At 49.7% G+C, this 24,317-nt stretch overlaps 1 protein-coding gene across 1 annotated transcript in view; it reads left to right on the forward strand.

Moving 5' to 3' along the window:
• The window catches only part of CAPN2 (calpain 2), a 63,566-nt gene that overhangs the window by 18,346 nt on the left and 20,903 nt on the right, over positions 1 to 24,317 (forward strand). Inside the window, exons 3-9 of the mRNA XM_031016183.3 lie at positions 13,527 to 13,645; positions 14,744 to 14,877; positions 16,451 to 16,619; positions 18,442 to 18,525; positions 20,268 to 20,353; positions 21,388 to 21,462; positions 22,187 to 22,347. Of these exons, the coding sequence (XP_030872043.3) occupies positions 13,527 to 13,645; positions 14,744 to 14,877; positions 16,451 to 16,619; positions 18,442 to 18,525; positions 20,268 to 20,353; positions 21,388 to 21,462; positions 22,187 to 22,347 (828 nt within the window). The remainder of the gene's footprint in view (positions 1 to 13,526; positions 13,646 to 14,743; positions 14,878 to 16,450; positions 16,620 to 18,441; positions 18,526 to 20,267; positions 20,354 to 21,387; positions 21,463 to 22,186; positions 22,348 to 24,317) is intronic.

Here is a 24,317-nt window from a genome sequence, read left to right on the forward strand (position 1 = left end):
ATCTGTCATGTGATGCTCTACTAGAGTGTGGTTGGAATTTGGTATCTTATTGCAGGAAGAGTCTGTTTTGTGAGTCTTAAGATCTCTGTTTTCAGTTAATGCTGGTCAGCTATGCCTGAATTCCTCAAGGAGGAGGATATAATGAGGCATGACGGACCTCCCTTCCCATCATGGCCTGAACTTGTTTTTCAGGTTTACCTTGGAATCCCCTTGGCTAAGGGGGCACCCATTCAGTTAGTTAAGGGGCTTAGACTTTGATTTTTAGTTTACAGTAGGCTGAGGTGTATTAAATGCATTTTTGACTTACAATATTTTCAACTTATGATGGATTTGTTCAGATGTAACCCCGTTGTAAGTTAAGGAGCGTGTATACTTGTATCTAATCCACTTTGGGCATTGCTGCCAGAAAAGCTGTCCTCAGGGAGCTATGGAAGTAGTGGAGGCAAATTATTAAATGGATGGATTAATTCCAAGTTCAGATCATGTTGGGAGTCAGCTGGGAGTCAGTGTGAGGATCTGGGAGGGGAACAGTAAGGGGTTAAGAGAGATACCCCAAAGGATGATTAAGGAGGGAGAGTTGGAAGGAAGGTTTCCCACAAAGATGAAGCAGGGAGTGATTCATTCTGAAAAAGGCAAATATTTTATTATGCTTGGAGGGTCTGGTGCAGAAGGGGAAAGGAAGAGAAGGAAGTTTGGCTTAAATTTCCTTACGAGCCAGTTCAGATTCCTAAGCTGGCCCGGACATCCAACCCAATCCGCCTAGCCCCAGCCCTCTCCAGTTCCCAATGCCCAGCCCCACAATGCCCGTCCTGCTGCCTGCCTGTTCTGGACTCTGCACTTGACCTTCCCTCTCCTTGAAAGTGCCCCTGCTCTTCCTCACCCAGCTCCCCGCTCTAAGCCTTCCTCGCCCACCCCAGCCCTCCTACAGTCCCAGTCTGCCCTGTTCAGACTCAAAGCCTCATGCTCACCACCATCATCCACAACCAGTTTCTACATCTGTCTCCTGCCGGCTGTGAGCTCACTGCCTCAGAACCAGCGCCAGTCTCCTCTAGACCGAGTACAGGCCTGGCGCGGAGCCAGGAATGCACCAACAGGGAGCCTGAGACTAGATTGGAGGGGAAAGAGACATGTCCTCCAGAGTTGACTTACGCGAGGACAGAGGTGTGCAGAGGCACGGCAAGCTGGGCCCCAGGCGAGAAGCATGGAGTGAGGGATGTGGAGGCAGCAGAAGGCATCCGGGAGTCTGGGCTGCCCCATGGCAGCTCTGTGTTCTGCCTGCTCTTCCTCCAAGATGAGCTCCCTCGGCCAGTGTGTGAAACGTGTGTGTGAGTGTGTCACCGGTAAACTGAGTTCTTTCCCTACTTGGTATCAGTTGCAAAGAAAGAACACTCAGTTGGAAAAAAAGGCAAGAGGGTTTTATTCCTGACCAGGAGAAAGAGAAGGAGGGGGTTCTTGCTCTAAAGACACCTTCACCCTGAGCCATGAAAACTGGGGAGTTGTAAGGAGATAGGTGTGGTGCAGGGAGGTGTGTAAGCAGGTGCAGGGTCACGGTGTGGGGGTGGAGACCTCTAGACGCTCAGGCCCAGGTCATAAACATGCCTCTCCATACAATGCATGATGTGTTACCAGAAAGGGGTCCTGATCTAGAACTAAGAAAGGGTTCTTGGATCTCGCTCAAGAAAGAATTCAGGGTGAGTCCATACAGTAAAGTGAAAGCAAGTTTATTATGAAAATAAAGGAATAAAAGAAAATCTACTTCATAGAGCAGCCCTGAGGGCTGCTGGTTGCCCATTTTTATGGTTATTTCTTGATTATATGCTAAACTTCTTGATGATATGCTAAACAAGGGGTGGACTATTCATGCCTCCCCTTTTTAGATCACTTAGGGTAACTTCCTGACGTTGCCATGGCATCTGTAAACTGTCATGGCTCTGGTGGGAGTGTAGCAGTGAGAACCACCAGAGGTCACTCTTGTCGCCATCTTGGTTTTGGTAGGTTTTGGCCGGCTTCTTTACTGCAACTGTTTTATCAGCAAGGTCTTTATGACCTGTATCTTGTGCCGACGTCCTATCTCATCCTGTGACTTAGAATGCCTTAACCCTCTGGGAATGCAGCCCAGTAGGTCTCAGCCTCATTTTACTCAGCTCTTATTCAAGATGGAGTTGCTCTAGTTCACACGACTCTGACACATGTTCAGAAATAATGGTGATTTTCTTCTACAGGTGGGGACGTTAGCATTATAATGACATGGTAAAGTTCTGAAGGTAACAAGGGGTTGCCTTTTCCAGTTTCTGCCAGTTTTGGGGGTCTTATCTCCCTCTGGTATCTGGGCAGAAGTCAAGAAGCTCTGGCACCATCAGGGGCCAGCTTGTTTCTTTAAGCAGCTGTGCCTACAAATAAAGGGACTAAAGAAAACAATAAGAAAACCCAGTTATTTCCTGGGGGTTGCTCTGGTATCCAGCGTGTTTTACTTCACCAAGCGCAATTCTTCCCAGTGCAGGCACTGGGTGTAACTGTGACAGCCAGCACCAACCTGCCCGCACACCTCCTGTCCTGCAGGACTGTCAGCAGCATCTGCACTCTAGTGTGACAGAGCCACACGTAGCTCAGGTGGGCGTCAGCCCAGCCTCTCCTGCACTCCCCCTCCCCTGGCTTCCCAACTCTGCCTCACTTCTGTTTGTGAAGGAAAGACAGCAGTAGCGGAAGGGAAAGAAGGAGAAAATGCAGAGCAAATATTATGCTTTCCTCTTGGAAAACCTCCAGGAGCTGCAAATATTAGTAACCCAGCTGCATCCCACCCCCCAGGATGGGCTGGGCCTGTCACACAGCCAACCTTCAGGATGCAGACACCCAGGCTGGGGAGCACAGCTCTGGAAATTTACTGACATGGCCCTGAATGAATTTATCTTTTCAGTAGAAGGCCCTGGAGTTTAAAGGAGTCATTCATAAGGTCTGTCTGGGGGTGCCTTGTCCTCAGAGGAGGGTCTGGGTGGGTTGGAGTGGAAGGAAGGGCTGGGTACCTGGTGTGCTCTCCGTGGGTCCCCAAGAAAGGCAGCCCTGCTGGGGGCAATGAAGACCTTATCCAGGTCACTTGAGTCTTGGAAGGGGAAGGCTGCTGTGCTTAACGATTCAAAAACACAAATCAAACCTCCTTTCCCAAACAAATTAGAAGGTGTGGAGGAAGCTTGAATTCAGAGAGGATTTCCCAGAGACCCATAGGCAAAAGTGGCTTAACTGAGCTCAGTGGGTGTCCCAGAATGGGCCAGAGAGAATGACACTAAAAAGTCTTTGAACAAATGAGCAAATGAATACAGGAATGCTCATCTGCCATAGGCACAAACGTGGTAAACGTTCCCTGAGAGAACTGACAGCCCAGGGGTGCAGGGAGAGAAACGGTCCCAACTGCAGACTGGGTCCCAACTGCAGACTCGGTCCCAACTGCAGACTCAGGAGGAGGGAGGCTGTTAAGGGGCCGTCTTTCCTTCTGTTATGTGAGGAGAAAAGCAGGGAAGGGACCTCAAGGCCAGCCTCTCCCAGGAGCTGCTGTTCTCAGCCCCAGGATCCAGCGCTACAGGGAAGTGCAGGGGAGGCTCCACAGTCCCGGCTGGAGACCCGGTCAGGCCTGGGTGGCCACTCTTCTTTGTAGTGGCCACCCTTGTGTCACCCGCAAATGCTTTTGTATCTACACCCTTCTCAGTGCTCACCCCTCTTTTTAAAAATGTACTTTCTTTTTTTAAAAAGAGTTGGGTCTTTCTTTGTCACCTATGCTGGAGTGCAGTGTTGCTGTCACAGCTCACTACAAACTCCACCTCCTGGGCTCAACCCATCCTCCCCACCTCAGCCTCCCAGGTGGCTGGGACCACAGGCACACACCAGGACACCTCGCCCAGTGCTCACTATTTACCTTTATTTCTTCCTTATTCGGACACCCCTTGCTTCCAAAGAAGAGTTTTGGAAGGCTCAAGACGGTGAGACAGACACCTTATGCACTGCTTCACTCTCCCCCGCAGCTCCCCTCCCTCCTCACTGACCCCCGGCCACAACCCTCTCTACTTGCCCCTCACCAGCCGGCACCCTTGGCAACCCTGGCACCCTTTCCAGGACAATACTGCCAAATGTGGCCAAGGTCTGGTACACCATGTACCAATCGAAACTCCACTTCCCTTGAGTTTCAGTTTCTACGCCTATAAAATTAGCAAATGAAAAGAGCAAACACTTGGAGACACTGTTCTCAATGCTTTGCATATTTTTTTCATTTAATTCTCAGTGCCATGAGACAGTCTATTATTATTAAACCTATGTTATATATGAGGAAACTGAGGCACAGAGGGAGTAGTTTCCCCAGGTCACAGTCAGGATTTGAACTCCATGGTCTGGCTCTAGTGTCTCCCAACCATTCGGGGTGGGAGTAGGAGAGAAACCAGACTGCTCTCCCTAGAAAACAGCATGTGTTTGCATGTCTGCCAAATTTGCACAAAACATTTGGGGTTCCAGGTCTCTAAAGCCCATCCATGGAACCCCGGTTTCCCTTCTCTCATGTGATCCTAACAACCTGCTGAGGATACACCTCATCACGATCCTCCTTTCACAGCTGAGAACACACCAGCTTAGAGAAATTAAGAAGTGTATCCAAGAGCTCACACAATCTTAAGTGGCCAGATCAGGACCAAAATCCAGGTCCTCTGGCTGGGCGCAGTGGCTCATGCATGTAATCCCAGCTCTTTGGGTGGCCAAGGCGGGTGGATCACCTGAGGTCAGGAGTTCAAGACCAGCTTGGCCAACATGGTGAAACCCCATCTCTACTAAAAATACAAAAATTAGCTGGGCATGGCGGTGGGCACCTGTAATCCCAGCTACTCAGGAGGCTGAGGCAGGAGAATTGCTTGAACCCAGGAAGCAGAGGTTGCAGTGAGCTAAGATGGTGCCACTGCACTCCAGCCTGGGCAACAGAGTGAGACTCTACCTAAAAAAAAAAAAAAAAAAATTTGTGGTCTTGTAACCACAAATCTAGTGCCCCTCCCCAACCACCTCTGGTCCAGCCTCTTAGATCTATCTGGGATGTCTTTCCACCATACTCCTTTCTGGTTTGAGAACCACCTGAAGGCTCATCGTGGCTGCGGGGTGCTCCGTGGAGCCATTTGGCCTGTGCCCAGCAGCGAGGGGGACAGCCAGCAAAGGTACCCCCGTCCCTGCCAGCCTGCCACCTACTTGGGACCTTTCTTTTCTTTTTTTTTTTTTTTTTTTTTGAGACGGAGTCTCGATCTGTTGCCCAGGCTGGAGTGAAGTGACGTAATCTCAGCTCACTACAACCCCCACCTCCTGGATTCAAGTGATTCTCCTGCCTCAGCCTCCCTAGTAGCTGGGACTACAGGCGCATGCCACCATGCCCAGCTAATTTTTGTATCTTTAGTAGAGACGGGGTTTCACTATGTTGGCCAGGCTGGTCTTGAACTCCTGATCTCATGATCTGCCCACCTCGGTCTCCCAAAGTGCTGAGATTACAGGGTGAGCCACCGCACCCAGCCTACTTGGGACCTTTCACCACCCAAGTGACCAGCACCCCTGCCCAGAGTGCCCCGGTTCTGTCCACTAGGCCAGCAGGGACCCCGCCTCTGGGATTGTTTGCTGGAGGGGTCCTGGACAATGTAGAAAGGGCAGCACACAGCCCTGGGCAGGAAGGGAGGCAGGAAGAGAGATCCTCAGGGGCTGGGCTGGAGGAGCAAAGCCAGCCAAAGGGGAGTGAGAGGGCAGTCAAGCGCCTAGAAGCCAAGGAACCCCAGGAGGATGGCATCGGGCAGGTGCCTCCTGGTGCCCAGAGACAAAAAGATGTGTGGGAAGGTGACAGAATCAAGCGGTGAGGTCAGTGCTTTGAGGGAGCAGGCAACCACCAGCCTCCAGTGACACATGCCTTTCACAGGGATCCTGGAGGTCCCCATCTGGGAAGGTGGAAAATCTCAGTTCCAACCTAACCAAAAGATACAGGGGCAAGTTTGGCCTTGAAACCCTGGACCATCTGCCCTGGGTCATTTCCTTTCAACAGTGCTGGGTCCAGACTCCCAGAACCCTACCTCTCCCATCTTCCCCCATAAGCCTGCTTTCAGTCCTTTTCACACGAGAGCATTTAAATCCAAGGGTTGCCTTTCCCCTGGGTATTTGCAGCCCATCTGATCTCTAAATGTAGAGTGAGAGCCACTTGTAGAAACTAAGTCTAGGCTGGTCACGGTGGTTCACGCCTGTAATCCCAATACTTCGGGAGGCTGAGTCAGGAGGATCACTTGAGACCAGGAGTTTGAGACTAGCCTGGGCAACATAGCAAGACACCTCTACAAAAAAAAGTTTTTTAATTAGCTGGGCATGGTGGTATGTGCTTGTAATCCCAGCTACAAGGTGAGGTGGGAGGATCACTTGAGCCCGGGAGGTCAAGGCTGCAGTGAGCTATGATTGCACCACTGCACTCTAGCCTGGGTGACAGAGTGAGAACCTGTCTCAAAAAAAAAATAAAAATAAGAATAAAGAAATTAAGACCAGATGTAGGGGAGACTTGTGGAGGAAGGGACAGGAAGCCCCTGAAATCCCATCCTGTAGGCAGCCCCTGCTTGGCTAAGCATAAGGCTCGTGGGGCACCCAGGTGGGCTTTTTCTGGAGAGGAAGCAAGGCAGAAAACCCCTCCATTTTCCATCCCCAGCCTCTCAGGTCTGTGCCAGTTGAGTGTCTTCCAGGACAGAAGCATGGCTGGGTATGGAGGCAGCCTGGATATAGGGATGGCCGGTCTGTCAAGCCCGTGGTCAGGACCTTCACGGGGCAGCTTAGGAACCTCCAGGCAGGGCCTCATCTGCTGCCTTTAGTAATAAACATGGCCAGCAACAGCCAGGGCCCTGCTAGCGGGAGATGTCGTCGGTAGCCACCTTCCTTCTCTGCAGAGACACCGTCTGTCCCATGGATGAGCAGAGTCCCCGGGGGACCCAGCTCTGACACTTGTCCTTGCTCATGTCCAGGGTGCTGGACAGACTGAGGCAGGTGTCAGGCTCCTGGGATGAGAAAGGCAGATGAGAGATGGGAGTGGGAGCTTTACAGTGACTTAGGCAGAATTGCTTAGTATTTACATATGCCTTATCTCATTCCACAGAGAATTTAAGGCCTGACCAAAAGAGACGGGGAGAGAGAGAGAGAGAGAGAGAGAGAGAGAGAATACAATAACACCATGTACTGTAAAGAAAAACAGTCAGTTCTAAAAGAAAAACAACCCAGAAAGAAGGGAATGTCAAAACCTGGAGAGGGGAGAGGGGAAAAAAAAAGGCATACATGCTTTCAAAAGCACCTTAGGGGCTATAGATGGGCCCTATACTTAGTGTTGACACCCAACAGCCACAAAAGAGTCTCACTGTGCCCCCAGGGGAGCACAGGGAAGGTCTGATTCTAGATTTTTTCTGTGCCATTTATTTATCTATATCCTCATGCACAAGTTCTATACTGTTTTAATTGCTGTAGCTTTTTATGTGTTTAAACATCTAATAGAGGTAGACTTCCTTCTCTTTTAGATTTTTTTCTAGCTATGCTTCATATTTAATTTTTAAATAAACTTATCAGAATCAGCTAAGTTCAAAAACAATTTTTAATCTTATTACTTTTTTTTTTTTTTGTGAGACGGGGTCTTGTTCTGTCACTCAGGCTGGAGTACAGTGGTACAATCATAGCTCACTGCAGCCTTGACCTCCCAGGTTCAAAGTGATTCTCCTGCCTCAGCCTCCCAAGTTGCTGGGACTATAGAAGCATGACACCACACCTGGCTAATTTTTTAAAAATAATTTTTATAGAGACAGGGTCTCACAGTATAGTGAGATTTCAGGGTGGTCTTGAAATCCTGAGGGCTCAAGAAATCCTCCAGCCCTGGCCTCCCAAGAGCTAGAATTACAGGCATGAGCCACCGTACCTAGCCCTATTGCTATTTTTATTAGCATTACATTAAGTTTATAGGCTAACTTAAGAGGACATGGCATTTTTATGATAATGAGTTTTTGCAGTCAAGAACGCAGGCCAGTTTGTTTAAATGGGGTAAATGATTGTCCAAGCGCCTCCAGGCAGGCTCACGTACACACCCTGGAGTCAGTGAAGAAGGTGAACAGCTGACAGGAGCAGCCTCCCAGTCAGAGAAGCCCTGCACACTGTTGGAAACAGACAGCTTGTGTCTGGAGTCTTCTGTGATCCGAGGAGGAAGCGTGGCTGAGTCCTTCCCAGAAGAGGGTCTGGAGCTGTGAGTTGGGGACAATTGTCAGGATTCTAGTAGTGGAAGTGGTTCGTGTGCAGGTGCAACCTGCCCCTTGGTCACGGGACACAGCCACATGGAGCCGAGCCACGCTCTCAGAGAAGGAGCCAGGGAAGAAACACCCTAACTGCACTCCTCCCTTCTTCTGGCCCCCAGCAGCCATAGGCCCTGGGCCCCCGGTGAGATCCCCATAGAGGTCAGCTCCCAGGCAGCAGGATGGAGGGTGTAGACTGGACATGAAGAGGCAGCTGGAATGGATCGGGCACTCAGCTCCAGCTCACCACGATCCAGGCACTCAAGTTCCCAAGACAATAGTTTCTGCTCTCAGATAAATGGAATAATTAAGGATCAAAAGGTTATCAACAGGTAACCAAGCATAAACAGATTTTTTTTTTTTTTTTTAGACAGAGTCTCACTCTGTGCCCCAGGCTGGAATGCAGTGGTGCAATCTGGGCTCACTGCAACCTCCACCTCCCAGGTTCAAGCGATTCTCATGCCTCAGCCTCTCGAGTAGCTGGGACTACAGGCGCGTGCCAACATGCCTGGCTAATTTTTGTATTTTTAGTAAAGATGGGGTTTCACCATGTTGGCCAGGCTAGTCTTGAACTCCTGACCTCATGTGATCTGCCTTCCTCGGCCTTCCAAAGTGATGGGATTACAGGTGTGAGTCACCATGCCTGGCCCATAAGCAGATTTTGTACCTGAGCAGGAAGGCTAAGAGCTTGTAACAACTGAACATTCCCCCCAGAGAGGAAGGCAGGAGTTTTGCTTGTGCCAAGTGCACTGTTCAGACAGTCCTCTGCGGTACACCAAGGTCTGAGTAGCCATCCCACCCTCCCCTCTGCCAAAATTTTTGTGTGACTGGAGAGCAGAGCCCTCCTCCAAAAAAAAAAAAAAAATGAGCACAAGGAAAATACTATTTGCAGATACATAATGTTAAAACCTATAGATCTTTCTTTTTCTAGTCCCATCCATATGGCAACATTCCAGGAGAGGCCTCCGTCACTGGAAGGCACCCTCAGGGGCTTTCCTGGAGCTAAAAACAGTTTAAGCCAAAAGTTATTTGTAGCATCTGAGTTAAACTCGTCGTCCCACCCTTCTCGAGCTAGCTGGCTTATTTTATCGGGACCAGGATATAACGGCTCTAAACAGGCTTTGCCAGGAGGAGACGTCATGGACTTCAGCCAGGGCACCTGACCAGGAACAAATCACTGCAGGATGATCCGAAAGAGAAGAGTTTTCATAAATTATTTTACGTAAGGTAGATTGTGACCTTGATGGGGACAGCCAAGGATCTGGACCCTCAGCTGGGAAAGATGGGACTAAGTCTACAACTGCTGAGGTTGTAGAACAGGTTTCCTGTGGGGAGGAACCCTCTTGTGGACATGGACCTTCGAGGTGGAGTGAGAGAACACCGTGCCACCTGGACGCTGAAACACCATTGAGTCACCTCTGTTTGAAATGCTTGTTCCCTGGTGCCGTAAAGAAATAGCACTTGAACATAAATTTAATTTACTCAGCAAGGCCATTTTTATACTTTCTCCAGAAAGGGTACACTCTTCAGGAGTTTTGCCACGAGAGTACACTGAACAAAGGAGACAGGGTCATTTATAACCTGCCGTGTCCACCCTACTGCTGTGTCCGGTTTCCATTGGCTGGAACAGGACCTCCCATTCTGTATTTGTCCTGATTGGCTAACAACTTAGAACTTTGTAAAAGAGGCAAAGGCAGAGGAGAACAAAGGAAGGAGGAAGTAACTTGTGGAATGCTGAGAAAGGTAAAAACACCTTTAGATAAGGAAGAGGAACAGGCTATGACCTAATGCTTGCTTGGACCAGTATAAGCATGCCAGGGAAAATACTTAGGCTAAATTGTGGGAGCTAAGAACATAAAGTACATTGATTTCTTTATCATGGCTAGCAGATATTTAAGAATGTTAGCACAGGTCTTTGAATAAATTTTGCTTCTAAGAGAAGTTACTGTTTATTCCTAATTAAATGGGGAGGAAGGTCTTTGAAGAGAAACCTTTACGCCTCTTAAGGACAAAAGTCCCCAAGACATGTCCAGTTTCTAATTCAATTAGGTGAATTCGAAATTGACACCAGCCTCTTTGCAGAGGAGACTGTTTTGGTTATACATCAAAAGCCTGTGCTTTGCAGATAGACCTGACAGCCACTAATTAGCTAGGAGCTCTGGGTGATCCACTCCACCTCCTTAAACCTCAGTTTCCTCAACTATGAAATAGAATGAAAATAGTACCTACCTCGGAACTGTTCTGTGACAAGGAAATGAGATAACATGATAATGTGCATAAGGCTTTTAGCTCAGGGCCTGGCACACCTAAGCCTTTGTGTAATCATTGTGTAGCTCTTGTCACTGAGAACGCTTACTCGAGCAGATATTAAAATAAAGGAAAGAAGTCAGTTGGGTAAGGGAGCTTCCCAACTTGGTTCAAAATATTTTGCTGATTGGGGTGAGGGAAAGAGTGAAGGAACCAGAAGCAAAAAAAGTAGGATTTCAAATGCTTCCCACCTTTTTAGAAATCAAGACATTCTTTAGTGGCCTCTACATCTCCTTCAACTCCAGAATTTGGAAAACTGATGAAAAACTTTTTGAATCTTTGGCTGTAAAATGTATATATATATATATATGTATTTGAGATGGAGTCTCATTCTTGTTGCCCAGGCTGGAATGCAATGGCGCAATCTCGGCTCACTGCAACCTCCACTTCCTGGGTTCAAGCAATTCTCCTGCCTCAGCCTACCGAATAGCTGGGATTATAGGCGCACGCCACTATGCCCAGCTAATTTTTGTATTTTTAATAGAGACGGGGTTTCACCATGTTGGCCAGGCTGGTCTCAAACTCCTGACCTCAGGCTATCTGCCCGCCTTGGCCTCCCAAAGTGGTGAGATTAAGAGGCGTGAGCCACCACGCCTGGCCTCTTTTATCTTTTTCTTTTCTTTTCTTTTTGGGGGGCACAGAGTCTCACTCTGTTGCCCAGGCTGGAGTGCAGTGGCGTGATCTTGGCTCACTGCAGACTCCATCTCCTGGGTTTAAGCAGTTCTCCTGCCTCAGCCTCCCAAATAGCTGGGATTGCAGGCGTGAGCTACAAGGCTACCAACTGACTGACTGAGGGGATGTGTCTCCGCTTACCATAGATCTGTCATTAGCGTATATAGGCCTCAAAGAGCTGTAAGCAACCATGTCTAAGTGCTAACAGGACAAGCTAGGTCAGGAACTCTCAGGATGCTAAGTCATCAACTAGAATTCAAAGAATTCAGTGAGCTTCAGCTGGTCCTGGTGGCTCACACCTGTAATACCAGCACTTTGGGAGGCTGAGGCAGGCGATCACCTGAGGTCAGGAGTTAAAGATCAGCCTGGCCAACATGGGGAAACCCTGTCTCTACTGAAAATACAAAAAATTAGCCAAGCATGGTGGCAGGTGCCTATAATCCCATCTACTTGGGAGGCTGAGGCAGGAGAATCACTTGAACCCAGGAGGCGGAGGTTGCAGTGAGCCAAGATGACACCATTGCACTCCAGCCTGGGTGACAAGAGCAAGACTCTGTCTCAAAAAACAAAACAAAACCAAAGAATTCAGTGAACTTCAATAACATATATATATGTTACTGATATATATAACAATATTACATATATTACATATTTTATATATATATGTGTATATATATATATTTTTTTTTTGAGACAGGGTCTTGCTGTTCTGTCACCCAGGCTGAGTGCAGTGGCATGATCACATCTCACTGCAGCCTCCACTTCCTGAGCTCAAATAGTCCTCCCACCTCAGCCTCCCAAGTAGCTGGGACCACAGGTGTCTACCACCACACCTGGCAAATTTTTGTATTTTTTGTCGAGACAAAGTTTTACCATGTTGCCGAGGCCAGTCTCGAACTCCTGTGCTCAAACAATCCACTGACCTTGGCCTCCCAAAAGTGTTGGGATTACAGGTGTGAGCCACTGCGCCTAGTCTTCAGTAACATTTTTAATAAACCTGTCAATTGACGAAAATAAATCCAACAGTGAATTTAACTCCTTTGAGGCTACTTCCCATTATTGTCATGGGAAATTGTAGGAAAGTGCACATTCCTTAAGAATGGAGTAAACTTCCTCATCCTCTTCCCAGGCCCCCTCCCCTTTGTTTGTGTTTTGTGGTGAAGATGACCCCTCCCTGCAAACCATCTGGGTGCTGTTGCTGGCATCAGCTTGCTTCTAACTGTATGAAATGATTGTGGTGCCTGCTGTGCTGAGAACCTAGCACTGGCACCAAATGGGTGCCGAGTGCTTACGCACCTGCTCTCATTATGCCTCACACTTATCCATGTCATGGGGGAGGGTTCTGAGGCTCAGAGAGGGACCAGGCTGCCTGGCCAGCTGCCCACCTCGTTGTGCCCATCCTTGTCTACCCCTTGAAGTGACCTCTGCCCCTCCGCACAGAAACCCTTGGGGACAGTCCAGCTTTCTGCCTCTGACTCAGGGCTTTTCCATCTGCACTGCTCCCTACTTACTTCCTGCAATTGTACTCCCTGCCAGAGCCTCTTTTCCTGGCTCTGACCTTCCTCCTAGGAGGTGTGCAACGTTTGTCCCCTTCCCATCTAGCACTACGTTTTCTTTCTCTCACTCAAACTCCCCTTTATATATTTGTTTATTTATTTAGAGATGAGGGTCTCCCTCTGTTGCCCAGGCTGGAGTGCAATGGTGCAATCATGGCTCACTGCAGCCTTGAAATCCTGGGCTCAAGGGATCCTCCTGCCGCAGCCTCCCAAGTATTCATATTATAGCTGGGACTCCAGGTGTACGCCACCACACCCAGCCCAAACTCCCATTCAAAGCCTGTGTGCTCAGAAGCCTCTGCAACTGCGCTGGTTTCATTCTCTCACTGTGGAGCATCTGCTGCGAATCAGGTGCAAGGCTGGGCTCTGAGGGCACAGTTCAGCCACCAGAGTTCTGGGTCTTTCAGGGAATGAAATTTCCCATCTCTGCCCAACCACAACACAGCAAAAACATTTCTCCCTTTGCATTTCCCTCAAAATACTAGGTTGGTGCAAAAATCACAATTACTTTTACACCAATCTAATAGCCCCCAAACCCTCCGACCCAACCCTCATATGGGGGACTGCCTGAAACTTCACTCTGTCTATTCACAGGTTGTCTTAGGCTTTAAGCCCCTGGAGGTGGAGACAAGATTTTTAACATCCTCCTGGTTCTAAGACCCTCTGATAAGAGCTCCTTGTGCTGTGTTCACAGGTGACTGCTGGCTGCTGGCAGCCATTGCCTCCCTCACCTTGAATGAAGAAATCCTGGCCCGAGTCGTCCCCCTAAACCAGAGCTTCCAGGAAAACTATGCAGGGATCTTTCACTTCCAGGTAACTTAATGGTTGGCTCAGGTGGTTCCTCAACAGGTCCAGGGGGCTAGGAACAGTCTTCTGGCTTGGCTGGGTTCATCAGTCCCTGGTGTTTGCAGACTCCCAAGACCAATACTGTTCTACAAAGGACATTGGGCGAGAGCAGGAAGCTTCCTGGCTTACCCGTGGCCAGGATGTGAGACCCGGCTGGGATGGCCCTGGGTGGTTTCTTGGGACATGTAAAAGGGAGGTAGAGCAAGGTGTTCAGGAACTAATTCCCAAGTTAAAAAAAAAAACAAACTGTATTATTTGATGTTTGAGACAAAAACGTTAAAGTTCTCCTCCTTTTATGCCGGTAAATGAGAAATAATACTTGAAAAAGCTGGCTGGGCACGGTAGCTCATGCCTGTAATCTCAGCACTTTGGGAGGCCAAGGTGGGCGGATCATTTGAGGTCAGGAGTTCGAGACCAGCCTGGCCAACATGATGAAACCCCATCTCTACTAAAAGTACAAAAATCAGTTGGGCGTAGTAGTGCAGGCCTGTAATCCCAGCTACTTGGGAGGCTGAGGCAGGAGAATCACTTTAACCTGGGAGGCAGAGGTTGGGAGGCCAAGGTGGGTGGATCACTTGAGCCCAGGAGTTCGAGACCAGCTGGGGCAACATGCTGAAACTCCGTCTCTACTAAAAACACAAAAAAAAATTAGCCGGGTGTGGTGGCACGTGCCCTTAATCCCAGCTACTCGGGAGGCTGAGGCAAGAGAATCACTTGCATGCAGGAGGCAGAGGTTGCAGTGAGCCGAGATCGTGCCACTGCACTCCAGCCTGGGCAGAGCAAGACTTGGTCTCAAAAAAAAAAAAAAAAAAAAACCAGCCTAAGGTACAGGGCAGAATGCTAAAGAGGCGGGTGTGGATTTGAAAGGATGGACATGCGCCTCTGTCTTCGCTTTTTTAGTGAGGACTTGGCCTGCATAGGAGAGTTAAGGGAGCACCTCCTCCCAGGATGGGCTCATGGAACCTATCCCAGGGAATCAGGGCAAGGGGAGCCAGAGGCAGCTGAGGCTCAGAGTCCCAGTGCTGCCACCAGCTCCTCTTGCAGCCCACCTCTCTTGTTCTGCAGTTCTGGCAATATGGCGAGTGGGTGGAGGTGGTGGTGGATGACAGGCTGCCCACCAAGGACGGGGAGCTGCTCTTTGTGCATTCAGCCGAGGGGAGCGAGTTCTGGAGCGCCCTGCTGGAGAAGGCATATGCCAAGTAAGTTGCCATCCTCCCCTGGTCCCATGGCCTTCCCCCAGTGCCCTGGATTCCAAAAAATTCACTCATGCCTGTAATCTCAGCACTTTGGGAGGCCGAGGTGGGTGGATCATTTGAGGTCAGGAGTTCGAGACCAGCCTGGCCAACATGATGAAACCCCGTCTCTACTAAAAATATAAAAATCAGTTGGGTGTAGTAGAACTACTCCAGGACTACTTTGAGTGGAAGTCCTTTTCTATAGAAGGACTTCTTTGGCCAAAATTAGGCTCTAAATGCAAGGAGATAGTGCATGCAGGGTGCCTGGCTGCACTGTACACTGATAAATGATGGCTATCAACATCTTTAACCAAATGCACAGGAACAAGTTATGGTACTGATTGTGCTGGCCTTGACAAGGAGCTCTACTTCCTTGACAGGACACATTTGTATCAACTTAAAAAAGCAGAGTTTTTGCCACTGGGCAGAGCTATTCATTGCAGAGGTAGGAAACTTGCCCAGAATAGATGATGTCACTGATTAGCAATGGCTTCCCCATCTCCCCACAGCTGCTTCCCACCCAGGTTGCCCACAGTTGAGTTTGTCCAGTGCTCAGGGCTGCCCACTCTCAGTAAGAAGCCCCACGCCAGCCCCCCTCCACAATGGCCCTATGTTGGCTGTGCCGCCCGGCTCCTTCCATTAAAGTGACCCCACTTTAGAGCAGCAAGTGGATTTCTGTTTCTTACGGTCCCAATCCAGGAAGGAGGAGTCAGCTGTGAGAACCTGGAGCCTGACGGATGCTTCTAAGTCTCACTGCTCAATACTAGAGTCAGGGAAGCCACCGGACTCCAGCATCAGCAGTCAGGAGCACTAAGCCCTTGCCAACACCATGCCTGTTTCTCAGAGAAACTGCTTCCATTATTGAATGGTTGTCCTTTTTTAAGCTATCAATGCCAAACGACCCATTAGTAGACCTCACCTTTCTTGTCAGGATGTAGAAGGAATCAATACAGGAGGTTCATCCAGAAAATCACTAAGGTCCTTCCGACTATAAGGTTCTATGCGAATCTTTTTTTTTTTTTTTTTTTTTTTTTTTTAATACGGAGCCTCATTCTGTCACCCAGGCTGGAGTGAGCGGCATGATCTCAGCTCACTGCAATTTCCACCTTCTGAGTTTCAGCAATTCTTTTGCCTCAGCCTCCCAAGTAGCTGGGACTACAGGCATGCCCCACCATGCCCGGCTAATTTTTTTTGTATTTTTAGTAGAGATGGTGTTTTGCCATGTTGGCCAGGCTGGTCTTGAACTCCTGACCTCAAGTGATCGCCCGCCTTGGCCTCCCAGAGTGCTGGGATTACAGGCATGAGCTACCGCGCCCAGCCTGAGATTTTCTTTAAAACACAAAATACCAGGGAAATGGTAACTGTGGACACAATACCTTGCCTTCCTGAGCACCCCGAGCTGGGAACAAGGCCAAGGAGAATATGAACAGGGGGTCCCTGGAGCATCAAATCTAGACGGTACTAGGGGGTGGCTATTTGAGAGATTATAGCATCAGTAGTGTCAAGGGTAGCGGCAGCATCTAATCCCCTCTTGTAGGATCAACGGATGCTATGAAGCACTATCAGGGGGTGCCACCACTGAGGGCTTCGAAGACTTCACCGGAGGCATTGCTGAGTGGTATGAGTTGAAGAAGCCCCCTCCCAACCTGTTCAAGATCATCCAGAAAGCTCTGCAAAAAGGCTCTCTCCTTGGCTGCTCCATCGACGTAAGTCCAGGCTGCCTTCCCTAGCCTCACCCCATCTGCTCTTGCTGAAGGGAGGCTCCCACAGTGCCCAAGGGAACCCACTGCTCCTGTGTACAACGTAATGCAGCCCTCGTCCACGTAGGGGCCAAAGGAACACCTCCCTCCACCCTCTGAAGATCTGCTGAAAATCAACTGGCAAAAGGAAGACTAATACAAGAAATGGCATACAAATGTATGAATGTGCACAGGGGAGAATCACAAGAGATTTCCCTACCACGCATTGGGATACAGAGGGTTATATTCCCTTCCTCTTAGGGGAAGGGAGTTGGGGAGGTGCGGATGATTTTAGGGATGTCGTAAATGATTTTTAGGGGAATTCATTGGGCTTAAAGAACGTAAATGGTCTGGGATAAAGTCTGTTGGGCCTGCAGAGCAGACAGTGGTTTGTGACAAGTCTGTCTAGCCATGTTGACAGACTTGTCTTTCTTCCTGCAATATGAGTTCAGTTCATAATAACTCATGGAAAGGACCAGACGTCATTGTTTTCATCTTTGGCAGGTCCAGACTTTAGGCAGGTGAGGGAACTTCAGAGAATAACTTCCTCCTGTGCTTTGGGGGAGAGTGGATCGAGAGACAGAAGGAAAGGGGAGGTCAGAGAGATCTTGAGGCTTCTTCAGTTTAGCATTTCAAAGTGCCATCTCTTAGAGGTATTGGTTTCTGAGCACCCCAGTGTCTACCATTATTGCTCATCACCTGGAAGCCAAGGGTTGCTAGGCAAAAGTCAAGCTGTCTGGGGTGTAATGGATGGGGTGATGGTGCCTCCAGCCCTTCTGTCTTCAGTCCACTTCCCACTCTTAGCCTGCTCTGAATCACCCCCACCCCTCTGACCACAGGTTCCCTGGGAGCCCCTGCCACCTGCTGCCCCTGCCACCTTCCCCTCCATCTGCAGTGCTGTGCCGCCTTCCCCTGCACTCTTGCAGAGCTAATAGGCCTGTGGGAGACTTCGGAAGGAAGAGGAGGAACAATTTCCTCATAATAGCCTTGCTGGCAACGCTCACCAGGGGATGGGAGGTGGGCACTGTGCCCAGGAGCCTTGGAGCAAAGGCTGTGCCCAACCTCTGAGCCCTGTCCCATCCAGGTTCTGGTCTCTGCGGGGGACAGAGACAAGAAGCCCTGGTTTTTGGAGCCAAAATCTAGGTCAGACTCCCTAGGCAGGAATTCTCAAAGTTTACCAGCAGAACACGTGGAGGCAGAAGACCCTTTCTGCTCCAGCCCTTCTTCCCAGGCTCAACCTTCATCAGAATAGATAGGGGAAAGGAGAGGCTGTGAGGCGTTCTTAAAACAGAAGCAAATTCTGACTCAGACCGGAATAAACAACCGTCCTAGTATAAACCCTACAGCTGGGCTGGGCCAGACCACGGAGCATGGGCTGGTGGTGGGGCGAGGGTGTGCTCAGTGTCCCTGGGCCACTCAGGGCTGTCTGGGTATCAGCCCTGCGCCATCGAGGACCCCCTCCGGCCCTCTCTCGGCCGTGCGCCCTTTCCCGCCCTTCCCAGCCTGCAGAAATCCGTGGATGCGCTATTCACACGGGAATGTGTGTGCTCGTTCCGCGAGAGGGTTGCATTCCGCCTTTTCTCTGGTATTCTTGGCGTTCAAGCATTTGAACGGGGTAGGAAAGGTTCTCCAAGTGCAAGAAAGCGCAGCCCTGAGCCTCCGACCCCAGGCCTCGGCCGCTGCGCTAGTGCGTCCCGCGGTCCCGCCCGGCAGTAGGACAGAGGGAGCGAGGGAGTCCGGGAGGAAGCGAGAGCGGGTGCGGCCAGTCTGACGGTTGCCGTGTTTGCAGATCACCAGCGCCGCGGACTCGGAGGCCATCACGTTTCAGAAGCTGGTGAAGGGGCACGCGTACTCGGTCACCGGAGCCGAGGAGGTAACGGCCGGCGCGGATGTGCAGGGGTCCTGCTGTCCTAACACGATGGCCACAGGCACAGTTTGTGGTGATGCCCAGGGGCCCGCGCGGCCCCGCACTCCTGAAGTTCCGCGCGGGAGGAGAAGGGCATCCCTTTCGCAGCCCGGGCGCCGGGTGCGCCGCGCTGCCACCTGGTGGCCGCAGTGGCCGGCGCCAGGGGCCCTGGTTTTACTTGTTTTAGATTTTACCCTGTTTTACAGTTACAACCTTACTATTTTGATAAGCTAAAAATAATAAAACAATGCATCTTCATAGTGTTTTATACTCTATAAGGTGCTTTCTCATTTGATCTCGTAAAAGTATTCGTGCCCATGTTCAAATCTGACTGCCTCTTACCAGCTGTGTGGCCTGGGCCAATTACTGGAACTCTCTGTCCCTTAGTTTCCTCATTTAAAAAATGGAAATAATGATAATATCCATTGGAAGGTCGTGGCGATTCAATCAAGTTAATATATATAAAGTGCTCAGAGGTGCCTCACACATCGTATATAAGGAGGTAGCTGTCCTTGCTGTTGTGATCACTGTTGTTATTGAAAATATTATGGGCTGACATGGTGGCTCACACCTGAAATCCCAACACTTTGGGAGACCGAGGTGGGAGGATCGCTTGAGCCTAGGAGTTCAAGACCAGCCTGGGCAACGTAGCAAGAACCTGTCTCTACAAAAAAAAGTTAGCTGGGCATGGTGGCATGCAACCGTCGTCCCAGCTACTCGGGAGGCTGAGGTGGGAGGATCACTTGAGCCCAGGAGGTCGAGGCTGTAGTGAGCCATGATCATGCCACTGCACCCCAGCCTCAGTGACAAAGTAAGACCATGTCTCAAAAAAAAAAAATTATCAAGCAGCTCAAGTTCACTGTTAATTACAGAACCCAGTCTAGACCTCAGATCTTCTGCATGTCCAGTGTTCTTTTTTTAACCTTGATTTTTTTAACTACCCCCTCACACACACACGTCTTTTTATTTGAAAATTTTCACGTATACAGAAAAGTTGAAAGACTAACATAATAACTATCCAATTGCCACTCCCCTAGATTCACCGATTGCTAACATTTGCCATGTCTGCTTTATCTATGTGTGCACTTTTTTTGAGCCATATGAAAGTAAGTTGCAGACGTTATGACACTTCCCTCCTCAATACTTCAGTATTTATTCCCTATGAATAAGGACATTCTGTGACATAATTCCTCTACTGTTGCCACACCTAAGAAAATAAACATTAATTCAGTAGTGTCATCTATTATAAAGTCTATATTAACATTTTCCCAGCTGCCCAAAATGTCCTTTCTGGCGACCCACCCCTACCCCATCCAGGACTCAATCCAGATTCACTCACTGCATGTGCCTGTTATCACCAATGACCTTTCAACAAATGGTAAAGCTTCCCTGAGCTCCTTTACCAAAAGCGTATCCTGTCAGTTAAGCTGAAGTTCAGAGATGAAGCACGAACAGCCCCATCCTTGAGAGCTGGATCCTGGGAGCTTTAAATCTCATTTTCCAAAGCTAGGCAGCAGTGAGAGGTCTGGGTGCCAAGCCCCCTCTAGCTTTTGTGATCCTCCCTCATACATGGACTCAACCCCCAAATCCTCCCCACCGTCCTCAGCCCCATACCTCCTGGCTCATGAGGAAGGGGGTTGGAGGCCCAAGCCTTCATAGCCCTGACTTGAACTCAACCTCTTCCTCCTCCGTTTTATCTAATCCTGCAGGTTGAAAGTAACGGAAGCCTACAGAAACTGATCCGCATCCGAAATCCCTGGGGAGAAGTGGAGTGGACAGGGCGGTGGAATGACAAGTGAGGAGGGCGCAGGCCTCGGGGCCCCAGGCGGGGGTGCATTGTGCTGGGAGGCTCTGGGAAGAGGGTGAGAGAAGAAGACATGTGCATTATGCTGAGAAATACAGCCAGGAGAGCCCAGGCCACATGGACAGGGACCCGTGGACAGGGGCCCCTCAAAGGGTCTTTTAACCAGGACACTCCTCCAGCAGCCTGAGTGCCTTCTTCCAGGCCCCAAGCTGCTCGTGTGAAGTTCATTCCTGCCACTGCCTCCAGGTTCACCCATTCCCCAGCTCAAATCCACCCTTCTATGGGGCTTTCAGGGAAAAAAATACACCCCACCTTCCCCCAGGCACTTCTATTACAGGGATGTGAACTTTGTACCAAAGGCCAGAGAAACATCCCTCTGTTGATTTCCAGGGCTTACTGGTAGGCATGTTGAACCCTCAACTATTTGGGGTAAACACTTGTTTGTACATCTGCTGTGGCAACCTCAGCCTACTTGCTCTGCCTCAGGTTGGAGAGGTGGGCAGTACAGAGGCCTGTGTGTAATTCCAGCCAAAGCTCAGGCAGTGGTTAGTTTACCCTGTGCACTGCCCCTGTGTACAGGGCCAGGTCCTTCTGCTCCGTGGACAGAGAGACACCTGCTGAGGCTTCCCAGGCCAGCTGCAGAGGCCAAGGCCGGAGGCTCCTCATCAGATCTTCAGTTGTCCCTAAAAGAGCTGCCAGGCCCATCTCAATTGGGCAACTGCTCTGAGCTACTCCATCTCCCTCTAATGAACTGTGTTCATTTTCTGGACTCTTCCTTGCCACTGTCTTCCAGCACAACTCACCTGCTCACTTTGCTCCCTGGTTTGCATCTGTATAGTGTTCTATACTCTTTAAAGTGCTGTAAGAGTATTAAAATGCAGCTGTTAGCCAGATGTGGGCTACTTTCCCCCTTTCTGGAGCCTGAGCCCTCAGAGGTGAAAGCAGATGTCCCTCTTCCTCAACTCTGGGGCCTTTGGGGAGAAATCATTGTATACTAACGCCTCTCTCTTTACTTTGTTTTCCAGCTGCCCAAGCTGGAACACTATAGACCCAGAAGAGAGGGAAAGGCTGACCAGACGGCATGAAGATGGAGAATTCTGGTAAGATTAGTGGAGGCTTCAGGGAAAGCTCTGTCTGCCCCAATGTTCTTTACTAGAAAACTGCTAATTAGAAAGAGTGTCGGCCAAAGTGAGTTTACCATGTCGAGGACACAAGGGTGTGGGATCCTGGTTTTGTTATTTTAAGTTCACTATAAGAGCCTGAATAAAGAAATTCTTAAGCCCCTTCAACGGTCCATCTTGACAATGGGGTTTATAAGCTGAGCAGCTTCAGAAAAAGGCTAAGAGGAATTCCTTTGGTAACGTTCAGATCCCAGGAAACAAGGGAAAGATGGGGCCTTTCTCCCCCGGGTGCCGGAGACTCATCCCAGCCCCTTAAGGAACTGGTCCCTTAGTGAGCAGCAATGGACCCACATGTCTGTGTGTCTGCGCCACTCTATAACCACCTGCACCTGGACACAACATGCTCTTTATCAAATGGGGCCCATATATTGTCACATTTGATGGGCACGGCTCCCATTTTTGCAGGTGAGAGTTCTGAGCTTCAGAGAAGTTTAAGTAACCTGCTCAAAGTCACCCAGCTAGAAAGTTGCAGCGCCAGGACTGGAATCTGGGCCTTCGGATTCTGAACCTGGTGCCCACCCACTCAGCTCTAATGAGCTGCTCTGCCTGGCTTTGGGTGGCTCCTGGTCTGGTGTTGGTGGAAAGTCAAGGCTTACCAGTGTGTCTTCTTATCACCTGTGATGGTTGTCTCTGCTTTTGCCAGGATGTCTTTCAGTGACTTCCTGAGGCACTATTCCCGCCTGGAGATCTGTAACCTGACCCCAGACACTCTCACCAGCGATACCTACAAGAAGTGGAAACTCACCAAAATGGATGGGAACTGGAGGCGGGGCTCCACCGCGGGAGGCTGCAGGAACTACCCAAGTAAGGGCTGTTGCATATAAGGGCTGTTGCAATGCGGGGCCACCAAAGGCCAAAGCTCCCCTTACCCCACCCTGTGTACCACACCCCAGCCTAGCAGCCCCAGGAGGCAGCTCCTGCTCACTGGAACCCTCTCTGTCTTCCTTCTCCCTGAGACTTTTCTTTTCCCTGAGCCTTTTCTCAATGAGCCTTTTCTCCCTGAGCTCTCTTTCTCAATCCCTTACCTCCTGCCCTACCCAGGACAAACCCAAGAGCCACTATTTCTGTGATGTCCTCTCCAGGCCCTAGATTCCCCAGCGCCCATCATGACCTTCAGCCAGACCTTCTGCCATGCTCACGGAAGCAGTGCTCAATCCCACTTCACGGCCATGAGCTGCTCTATGCACCCCACACCCAGGCAGCCGAGCCTACAAGGGAACCTTGTCCCGGCACCCAGGGAGCCCTCCACATATCAGGCCCTGTTTGTTGCCCCATACTCACTTCAATCAGCAAATGTTGACTGGGCGCTGCCCAGATGGGGTGAAGATTTCTCCTCTGGTCCAGCCTTTGTTGAGCCCCTTGATTCTTCTGCCTTCATGGCTTAGTCCGTCAGCAGTTGTTTGAACATGATGACATCTGCCAATTATGGGGCACACCTTCAGTGCTTGGAACTATCCTAAGTGTTTTGTACACAGGGTGAGGATCCATAATCTGAAAATGTGAAATCTGAAATGCTCCAAAATCCAAAACTTTTTGAGCCCCAACATGATACCACAGGTGGAAAATTCCACACTTGACCCCAGGTGACAGGTCGCAGTCAAAACGCAGTCAAAACTTTGTTTCATGCACAAAATTATTTTAAATATGCTATAGAATTACCTTCAGCCTATGTGTATAAATTATATATGAAACAGAAATGAGTTTTGTCTTTAGACTTGAGTTCCATCCCTAAGATATGTTATGTATATACAAATATTCCAAAATCCAAAAAAAATCCAAAATAGGAAACACTTCTGGCCCCAGGAATTTCAGATAAGGGATATTTAGCCTGCATAACATTCTATCTAACCTTCCCAACAAACTTCTGAGGCAGGCACTTTCTTATCACCTCCATCTCTAAGATGAGGAAACTGAGGCTTGGAGAGGCTAGTGACTTGCTGAAGGCCACAGAGCGTGCTGGGATTTGAACCCAGGCCCCCTGACTGAGGAGTCACTGTGTAAGTACAGTGGCAGCAGACCGTGGAAGCTGAGCCTCTAAGTCACATACCAGGGCCACAGAGCAAGTAGTCAGACTGCACCTAGCTGGCCTACAGCTCTGGGGCTCGGACTCCTTCACCTCAAGTATGCAGCCACCAAGTGGCAGTCCCAGAGGCGCTGGGAAGGCCCTCTGCCCCCCACAAGGGACCCCTCCTACCCACTAGATCAGGAGTCGGAAAACTTCCTCTAAAGGGTCAGATAGTAAATAATTTTGGCTTTGTGGGCCACTCAGTCTCTATAACAACAACTCTATTGCTATAACCCAGAGGCAGCCATACTTAAGCGAATGGCCGTGGCTACGTTCCAATAAAACGTTATTTACAAAAACAGGCAGCAGCCTGTGGGGCCATAGCTGCCAACCCCTACACAAGATGGTGCCTGTAATTTCACAGTTAGGGTTTTATCCCATTAGGTATGGAAAGGCAATTAGCATAATTCCCCTTAAACATGAATGAATCTTAGATTTTTTAAATAAATAGGTTTTGGAAGTAAAGAGGGCAGAGACGTCATGAGCAGGGCAAGGGAATAGGCCTGAGAGGACAAGGGACGCAGAACAAGAAAGAGTCTGGAATTATACACAGGATGTTTTTGGCCTCCGGGCTCACCGAGGGGGCGGCGACTGGCAAGTGCAGGGAGCAGATCCCGGAGTCCCCCAGGCCAGCTGAGCCCCACCCCAGGCCCCCCATCAGAGCCCAGTGAAGAGAAGGTACCATGAGGGGAAGCCACAGCTCTAATCA

This window comes from Gorilla gorilla, chromosome 1, assembly GCF_029281585.2.
Source record: "Gorilla gorilla gorilla isolate KB3781 chromosome 1, NHGRI_mGorGor1-v2.1_pri, whole genome shotgun sequence".
In the NCBI taxonomy this organism is placed as follows: domain Eukaryota; kingdom Metazoa; phylum Chordata; class Mammalia; order Primates; family Hominidae; genus Gorilla; species Gorilla gorilla.